The sequence below is a fragment of the Pteronotus mesoamericanus genome, unplaced genomic scaffold (genome assembly GCF_021234165.1).
Source record: "Pteronotus mesoamericanus isolate MK-2021 breed Mesoamerican mustached bat unplaced genomic scaffold, CSHL_Meso_final contig_459, whole genome shotgun sequence".
In the NCBI taxonomy this organism is placed as follows: Eukaryota; Metazoa; Chordata; class Mammalia; order Chiroptera; family Mormoopidae; genus Pteronotus; species Pteronotus mesoamericanus.
Genome location: NW_026555169.1, coordinates 36392 through 46245, shown reverse-complemented (window position 1 = coordinate 46245; position 9854 = coordinate 36392). Strand labels below are relative to the sequence as shown.

At 45.1% G+C, this 9854-nt stretch overlaps 1 protein-coding gene across 1 annotated transcript; it reads right to left on the bottom strand.

Moving 5' to 3' along the window:
* Positions 1-214: 214 nt before the first annotated feature.
* Positions 215-1558, bottom strand: LOC129074026 (gap junction alpha-3 protein-like). The gene has a single exon (XM_054577713.1). It carries the CDS (start codon positions 1556-1558, stop codon positions 215-217), a length of 1344 nt encoding a protein of 447 aa, XP_054433688.1.
* Between the last annotated feature and the right edge of the window lie 8296 nt (positions 1559-9854).

Below are 9854 nucleotides of genomic sequence, written 5' to 3'. Positions count from 1 at the left end.
TGCGCCCCACTTTCCTCCACCCCCATAGAAAGCATCAGCGTTCTCCTCACTGCACCAGCATGAAGGACAGCAAGCATGGACACGGAAACCAGACCTCTCTGGTGATCTCCTTCCTCCCATGCCCCAGTGCCCTCTGTCACTCTAGGCTTTCTGCCTGCTCAGTTGAAGTGCACTTTGGTTTTGGTAGCTAGAAAAGAGGTCACTGTAAAGCGGACTAGATGGCCAAGTCATTGGGTCTGCCCCGACTGCCACTGGGCTTCCTGGCCCAGCTTGACCGTCTAGGGCCTGTGGAGGGCAACGGGGACATGTGCATCTCCACAGCGGTGATCACTGCCTGCTGCCCCTCATCGGGAGTCACTTCCAGTCTGCTCTCTCCCACGCTGCTGCCGTCCCCATTCTCCAGCAGGACAGACTCTTTGCTGCCTGCTCTGCCCTGCTGAGGGGGTGGCTGGGGGCGGCCTGGAGGGGTAAAGGAGGAAGATGTGGACGCAGGAGGGGAGACCTTCCTCACAGAAGTCTGCCGCTCGGTCTCCTGGTTGGCCCAGTTCTGCTCTGTCATTAGCAGGTGATGGTTACTATCGCACAATTTGTCAGGGTGGCTCTTCCCCCGTGTCAGGGATGGGGCGGCCACATTGAAGTCTGTTGCTGGTGGAGGGGACCCGGGATAGGCTGTGGCCATTGCCTGTCCCAGAGAAAAGGCAGAGTGAGCGTAGTAAGGAGGGCACCCCACTGTACCAGTGGCTGGAACATGGTGGCAGGGCAGTGGGCTCACACCCCCAGATTTTATGGCCCCCATCTTTGAATCATGGGTGTCTGGGCCATAGTGGTTGGTCATGCCCTGTTTAAGCTTCTTCCAGCCCAGGTGGTATATCTCCAGCACATTGAGTAGGAGGGACAGGCAGGCCACGACCAGCATGAAGATGATGAAGATGGTCTTCTCCGTGGGCCTGGAGATGAAGCAGTCCACCGTGTTGGGGCAGGGCCACCTGTCACAGCGGTAGAGTGGCTTCAGCTGGAAGCCATAGAGAAAGTACTGTCCAACGATGAAGCCCACTTCAAATAGCGTCTTAAAGATGATGTTGAAAACATAGGTCCGGAGTAGGGTCCCAGCGATGCGTACCTTGCCACAGTCATCCCACAGGGGTTTTTTATCCTTCTGGCTGTTGTGTCTGGATGCACACTGACCAGCAGATCTGAGATGCAGGCTACCTTCCTTTACTTGCTCTTCTTCCTGTCCTTTCTTCTTATCTTCCATGCGCACTATGTGCAGCACGTGCCCCAGGTAGATGAGGGTGGGCGTAGACACAGAGATGATCTGCAGCACCCAGAAGCGGGTGTGGGAGATGGGGAAGGCCTCGTCATAGCAGACATTCTCGCAGCCTGGCTGCTGGGTGTTGCAGGTGAAGTCTGATTGCTCGTCTCCCCATACTTCCTCCGCAGCAGCTCCAAGCACCAGGATCCGGAAGATGAACAGGACTGTCAACCACACCTTGCCAATGACTGTGGAGTGCTCTTGTGCATTCTCCAATAGTCTCCCCAGGAAGCTCCAGTCACCCATTGCTCACCACTGTCAGCCTATAAGAAAACATGCTTGTTAATAGGCAGGTAGGACAGGTGAGCTCAGGTCCAACAAGCTGAAGGAGCAGGTGTGGCTGTGCATGGGGTTTGGAACAGAGTGTCATTGGGTTCTGTTCTCTCAATTCCCAAAATGGGCTGTGCTGCAAAGCTCTCTCCAAAGCCCTGTGTATTTATGTCTGTGAACATGTGTGTATATATGCATACATGGTTCTGTGTGTGCATGTGCACAAATGTGCACACATGTAAGTCTGTGTGCATGTACATGGGTTTACAGCTGTGCACATGCATGTGCCTATGCAAATCATGCATGTGTGCACAGGTGAGTGTTTACTGTGTTCGTGTGCATGTATATGAAATGTACAGCTTTGTGCATGCACATGTGTGCATATCTGACTATGTGAGAGTGTGCATCATGTACTGTGTCAGTATGCATTTGTACATGCATCTGTGTGTACCATTGTTGCATGTCATTCAGGAAAAGTATGCATACATGTGCATTAATGCACACACAATGCTTTCACATGTGTGCATATGCATGTCATACATAAGTGTGCATGCACCGGTATGTCTGTGCATGTGCCCACATTTACATGTACCTCTGTGCATGTAAATGTGCATGTACCTGTGTGTACACATTTGTGTATGTGCACATGCACATGCGTGTACAAGTGTAATGTGTGTATACCTGTCTCTGTGCATTTGTACATATATCTCTCTAATGTTCCATGCTGACTTCAACCATACTGAGCTATGTTAACCTACACAAGCTTGGATTAAATGAGACAAACACAGATCACTTAACTCAGTTCAGAGATGAGGAAACAGGCTAGAAAGATAAGTGACTTGCCTCTCCCTGCCTCCTCACTGCACGCTGGGCTCTTCCAGGCTGTCTCCGCAGGAGCCCTGGGGCTCCCGGTGCTGCGGGCCATTCCTAATCTCGCCCGTCCCGCTCAGGTGAGGTTACAGCAGCATTCTCCCAGGTTGCACCATGCTCATTCCACCTTCATAACTACCGCCTCATTAAGCTGTTACCTCCTCCACTTCTGACTTCCCTTTTGACTTTTTCTCTTTGCAGATGTTGCACAAAAGGTTCGCTCAGCTCACACATGATCCCATTGCCCATGGCCCCATCAGTAAGGTGCGGATCATGGCCGTACACAGTGAACTGCACTCGGATGGAGGGAAGACAGACCCGTGGGCCCTCTTTGTGAAGGTGACAGTGCTCCTCGGACACAGGGGACCAAGCCTACTCGGAGTCCTCCATGTCGCCCCTGCTCAAACGAACAGATGCTCCAGCTGGAAGTGAGGACAGCGCTGCTGTTCTCATGGCCAGTCTGTGCAGTAAGGAAAGTGGGCTAAGCTGTGAGTATACATACACTTCTCCAGGGGAATAAACAACACTCTATCATGTTGAATCTTAAAAGGCTTAACAATACAATTTTTTTAGGAACTGGTTTAAAGGCAAATAAACAAACGAAACCTTACTGCCTCTGATCTAAAAAAAAAGGCCGATGTTCACCTTCTTTTAGAATAAACTTCCAACTCTTTGTTTTGCTCATTGGAGCTCTGTAGAGAAATCTTAGTGTTCACATATCTTACCAGCCTCTTTGCCCTATATTGTGACTGCCATCTGCTCTACTGTGCATGATCTCAGATGGTAACAAGTTTTCACTGAGAAATTAATTACTGAACATAAAACAACCCACTGTCCCATGAGGGGTGTCAGGTGTCGGCGAACCATTCTAGGTTACATCCTGTTTCTTCTCCAAGCTATCAACTCTGAGTGCTACACAGACCCCACAGCCATCCTTCTGGGCTTGTGGGGATGCCGTCAATCCCAGACTGTCATGCACCCCAAACTCTGCCCTTGGCCCTAGCCTCACCCTCCACTCTGCTGGATGCCTGCCTCTGGGGCACAGGACCAGTGCCACAGCCAGTGTGCACCACCCGTGAGGACCTGGGGTAGACCAAACTTCCTGTGGGCCCTGAAACTCTACCTCTATGCCTTTGCAGGTGCTGTGTCTTCCATTTAAAACATGGTCTCTATCTTGAGATCTGTCAGTGAAGATGGGAAAATTCAGGAGAGCGGGGAGCTCTGCAATAGCAGAGGGGTTTCACTGAAGAAGGGTATTAATATTAAAAGATGTAGCCAGGGAGGAGTGGGATTTGAGCTGGGTTTAGGAGATATGGCTTTGTGTAGAAGAGAGGGTGAAGGGTGTGCATTCAAAGAGCAGAACAATGTTCCCATGTCAGTGGGAATATGTGTGATCATGTGACTGAAACAGGGCATTGGGTCAGAGAGCAGTGAATTTAATGGCTGCTTGAGCACATGCAGCTAGGCTGTGGCCATGTTTGCACACAGTAAGCGTTCTGTAAGCACTGGTGGTGCACATGAACCAGAGCACTAGAGCCACTAGCTCACTTAGGGAGGGGAGAGAGGTGCTGAAGAGTTGTTCAAGAAAGAAGTCCACAGGGACTCAGGGAGGGTGTGGTGACCTTGGAGCGAGGGTTGAAGGCTGAGCTGGATGACAGGAGGGGTGAATGAAAAAGGAGAAAAAAAGGGAGGGGACACTCTGAAGACAACAATTAGAGCAGCATTGTACTGTCTGACCAGAGCCAGAGATGAGAGAGTACGAATGAGAGACAAGTCTTACATGTCCGAGCCTGGTGAGTGGGAAGTTATGGGGGGTTTTAAAGAGAAGGACATTGGAAGAGGGCTGCTAATCTGAGATTGGAAGAGGAGATGAAGACTTTGGTCTGATGGCTGTGTGGATGAAACAGTGGTGGGAGGTTTGAGTGAAAGTGTCCAGCAGGAAGCTGGAGACGTGGGGTTGGAAGCATCTGGGAAGAGGGTCTACAGGGTGGCTCCTCCTCTCCCGGGTGAGGACCAAAGTACAAAGAACAGTTTAGAGACACATGTCACAAAAAATGCAACACAGGAGATGAAGAGGATGCACAACCGATTCATTGCCCTTGGTGCCTGCAGAGGTGGCCGATGTGTGGTGGGTGCTTCGTGAAGGACACGTGATCTGACGATGTCAGACAAGGTGCGTGAGGGCCTGAAGCCGAGCAGAGCTGGATGCGAGACCCTCCCTGCAGAGGGTGGAGGGAAGGGACCACCCTCGGCGTGCTCTGACGAGTTCTGCCAGAGAGTCCACCATGTTTGGGTTCTATTAGATTCTTGGCATTTGTGCCTGGAAACCTGTCTTATCCCTCCATACTTTATTTTCATTATTGTTCTCCCCATCCTAGTGTTCTGGCAAAGTTCTTTCAGGAAGTTTTAGATGTGGGAGGAAAATGATCGGGTAGCCCCTGAGTGCTTGTAAAGATGAGACACTCAGGGCCAGCAGATGCAAGGAAACCCAGAGAGGCTGGGAGGGAGAGAAGTTGCCCAGGACCCGGAGAGCCTGACTCCCCTTCAGGTCTCAGAAGGCATATTCCCTTGAGAGCAAGACTGAGAATCGGGGTGGCCTGGAATTGAGGAGGCCTGTGGAGGACTTTGCAGTGTCAATGTTCTTCAGAGCCTTCAAGAAGGAAGGAAATGAAAAGGAGACCCTGTGATCTCACGGTAAGGAGGCCACAGATGGTCTTCAGGTGACCAGTCAGTGACAAGACAGGGACAAAACCAAAAGCCTGGGCAAGGGTTTAGGAGGCAGTATATAGGTGTAATGGAGGAAAGATAGAGATTGCACTTGCTCAATGACTCTAGAACTTAAAGAAAGGAGAGACACAAAATGGACAAAAAGAGGGCACAGGCCCAATGTAGGTGTTTTTAGGATATAAAAAGCTATAGGGCATGGAGTTCTGAGGGACGAGGAGAATGGAGGGTCAGGCTCCTCAGCCAGCAGCCAGGATGAGTGAAAGGATTGTTGGGTAGGGCGAGAGGGGAGGTGTGGGACAAAAGTTCTTCAAAGCATTGCCCTCGATGGGTGGTTCAGTTGTGTGGAGTGTCACCCTGTAAAGTGAAAGTGTTGCAGTCTTGATCCTTGGTTGGGGCATATACATGGTTTGTGCATTTGATCCCTATTTGGTTCATGTGTGGGAGGCAACTGATTAATGTTTCTCTCTCACATTGATGTTCCTCTCTCTCTCTGCATTAGTCTCTCAAAAATCAATAGACATAACTTCAGGTGAGGATTTAAAAAATTACAAAAAACATTCTCCAAAGTGTTGACATAACTTCTCTCAGTGAGGTCAAAAGTGAGGTCACATTCTCAGGCAAGGGCAGGACTTGAACCTTGACAAGAAAGAAAAGTTCGATTGCAAGGGAATAGGGAGGATGAGGAAGGGATTGGGTTCCATCTGCATCCCCTTCTGCTGATGCTACATCTGTGACAGGATGAAGCCTTGCAGCAGAGACTGAGGGAGACCTATTATGTGTGAAGTACTGGTGCTGAACAGAACAGAACCATGGCCAGAAAAATGTAAATCTGTGGGAAAGACATTCCACAGAAGAGGTGCCAGATGCTGTACATATCATGGAGAGAAAGGTAACTGGGGAGGAGCATGGAGGGAAGTGTAGGGGTCAGATAGGTCTTCTGAAAAGGTGGTATTTGAGTGAAGAGCTGAGCCCCTTATTGGAGGGGAGATAGACCTGCAGAGCCAGGCTCTCAGGAGTGAACAGAGAGGATAGGCTTAGGGGTAGCAAAGACTAGACGGCTGGAGTAGAACCAGCCAAGAAGGGATGGGTGGACAAGCAGATCAGAGGCAGACAAAACATAACAGACAGTGACGACCCTGGCTTTTACTCCAAGTGAGCTGGGAAAGTATGGGAGAATTTAGAACAGAAGAGTGACATAAGGGACTCCCATCTTCACTGGACCACTCTGGTTGGCTGTGGTAAAAATGAGAGAGAGGTAGGACAATGGTGAAAGCAGAAAGTGCAGTGAGGAGGCTGTGCTGTAGTCCAGAAAGTTGATGGTGGAAGCAGAGAAGGTTTTGAGAAGTGGCCAAGTCTGTACATATTCTGAAGCGGGGGCAGTAAGAAGTGCTGATGGGTGGGATTTTGGGGTAGGGCAGAGAGGAGCTGAGGAAGGCACTGAGGGTTTTGCCCTGAACTGGAGAAAAGGAACTGCCATTTACCAACATGGGGAGACCAGAGGACCTACCGGTTTGGGGGATGGAAATCATGAGTTCAGTTTGGAAATGTTACCTTGGAAATGTCTATCAGACCTGTGAGCGTGGACACTGGAGATAAGCATTGGAAAGTTATCCTCTGAAGGATGGGGAGAAGGATAGGGGGCTGAAGACCAGTTGCTGGGTCCTCTTGCTTCTGGAGGTTGAGCATGGAAGAATGGGAGTGCAAAAGAGCTGCCCTAAGGAAATGCCAGTTTTAGTAAGACTGGAATGAAATAAGAGCAAAGGTGTAATCTGTATTATACTGGATTCCCTTTTGTAATAATATATTGAACCTAAAAATATAGTCTTTTGTCTCATAAATTAGACATAATGTGAAATAGGACTAGGCAAGTTAATTTTGTACCAATGTTTGTGATTACCTGGAACACATGGATTAGGATTTTGAGGGTCACAAGTAGGCTTACCCAGAGAGAGTCCCATGTTCATCAGGTGCCTGCTTGCAGGGGGGTCGGGGGTGGTGGTGGCCCAAATGTACTTTCACCATCCCTGACTTGCCACAAATCTACAAGGACATGGTAGGCTGAATTTGTCACAAATATGGTACAATAAAAGGGGGCTTGTCTAGTTACCTTTTCAGCCAGTGGAAAGATTCTGTTAGCTTCTTTCATCCCTTACCTGCCTGTTTCAAGCTGACACCCTGAAGACAGTAATTTCCTGATATCGGGAGACCCAGACCATGGTGTATGTCATTTTCACACCTTTTCGTAATTTTGTTCTGACTCTTGAAAAAGGAAATAGAATTCAAAATAAACTTGTCAAAATAACAAAAGACGCTTTTTTTTTCTTTTATACTCTTGGAGTTGATCGCAACATGTAGCTTTGCCTGAGCTACTAAGACTGAAGAACAAGATGGAAATCAGGCCTTTGGAAGCCAGTCCAGGATCACAGCAATGTGGAAAAGTTCAGCCATAAAGATAAACATGAAAGGAAAAAAACAGAAGCTTTGAACTTGCAGATTAAATAGCACATGACATTTTTTTTCAATCTCCAGAAGAAAAGGACAGAAGTCTCCCCATGACAATACACCCACCAATGGGACACCCAATGGCTACAGTTCTAGATCCATGCAATACGGGATCACACACAACTCCCACTGTGATGTTTAAAGTTGTCTCAACATGGTTTGGCCTTTTATTCCTTCCATGTGAAATTTAGATATAGCTTGTCAGGTTCCACAGAAATGGTAAGCATGATTTGGACTGGAATTGTAATCAGTTTATAGATGAACCAAAGTGACTTTACAATCAAGTGAATAAGCACCATTGGTCCCCCACATGCAGAACTTCTGTTCTGCCCTTCAGTGGTGCTAGAGGACACTGCCCTCAAGGTCTCACACAGCTTTTATTAAATTTATTCCTAGATACTTTTATTGTTTTTCTAATTGTTTGTTGTAAATGGTTTTTGTATTACAATTCCTGATTTGTTATCACTGGTACTTAGAAACTTATCTTTATATATTAGTCTTATATCTAGCAACCTGTTAGGAAGCCTTTGCTAGTTCTTATGGTTAGGATGGTCCTTTGGATTTCTGTGGAAGACACACATCATGTTATCTGTTGCTAAGGACATGTTTGTATCTTCCTCTCCTAATTAACATTCCTGATATTTCTTTTTTTGTCTTCTTGTACTGGCCAGGACTTTTAGCATATATGGGCTAATTTTTTTGTACTATTATTGGATTGTAATGTGAAAGTTATTTTTAGCCTGAAAAATTATAAATTCCCTAAATAAGTTTTTAAAAATATTTTATTTATTTATTTTTAAAGAGAGGGAAAGGGAGGGGGAGAAACATCAATGTGTGGTTGCTTCTCACGTGCTCCTTCCTGGGGACCTGGCCTGCAAACCAGGCATCTGCCCTGACTGGGAATCCAACCAATGACCCTTTGGTTTGCAGGCTGGCACTCAATCCACTGAGCCACACCAGTCAGGGCCCCTAAATAAGTTTTTTCAAAAATCTCCTATAAAAGAGTTTGGGGACTAATATTTTTTGAGGGGATGGGGAGGAAGACTTGACTACAAATTCAATTTCATTAACTGTTACCAATTTATGAAGATTTGTTATTTCTTAAATCAACTTAGTCAAATTTAGTTTGTTATTTCTTAGGTCAAACTTTTAGAAAAGTTTCTATTTCATCTAAGTTTTAAATTTACTGTCACAAAATTATTCATGGTATTTTATTATAATTGAAACTGTATGGTATTTTAGTTAGATTCTTTTGTTTGGTTATAGATATTATTTATTTTAGATTTCTAAAATATTAGACTTTTTAGAAGTTTATCTTTTATTTCAGATATGCTTCAAAAGAATTAGGGTTTATTTTGTTTTTTTTTCACATTTATATTTATATAATTAAGTCTTAATTATATTTATATAATTAAGTCTTTTCATATTTAGTATATTTATAGTATATACATAAATCTAAAATAATCCCTATGGATCTTTTAAACAGACACAGGTTTTAATATTTTCTATTATTATTATTATAAAATACACACATGTAATTTGAGGGTATCCTTTATCTTAGTGCAAAGCTGTGTAATTATAGAGCTTTTCTTCCCTACTTTTAAATGGAAAAATACATGAGTTTTATTTATTTAACTTTTTAATAATTTAATATCTGGTAGGAAACACCACTTTCATCCAGAATGAACTGAGTGAAATTACAAAGCATTAAGTTTCCAAGTTCTTTATTAATAATTCTAAAGCACTGCTGGGATTATATAGTTTTATGTTGTCAGAGGTTGAATATCCAGAAGCATGAAATAATGAAAAAAAATTTTTAAAAATCTACTTATTTTATTTATTAAATGAGAATGTATGGAAGGCACTTATAACAGTGCCTGCCATTACATTAATAATAATAATACATTATTATTCTTACAATTAATAATATACTTATAATTCATGTATCCTTATTTTCTCTTTCATGTGGGGATTGCCATCATTTGTGAGCACTTGAAAACTCGTAAGATCTTACTAAGAGCTAAAGTAAGCATGATTACACTCTTCACCTTTAGTCAAAGGAAAGAACTCACTAGTATTTCCTTTCTGTTTAATGTTTGGTGTCTTAAAAGCTTACTGAGGGCTAATTTTATGTTGGAAGTAATTTAAACAATGGTTTTAGCTTAAAAACAAA

Excerpts from the sequence above, each read along its gene's own strand:
- LOC129074026 (XM_054577713.1), bottom strand. The coding sequence starts at position 1,558 with ATGGGTGACTGGAGCTTCCTGGGGAGACTATTGGAGAATGCACAAGAG.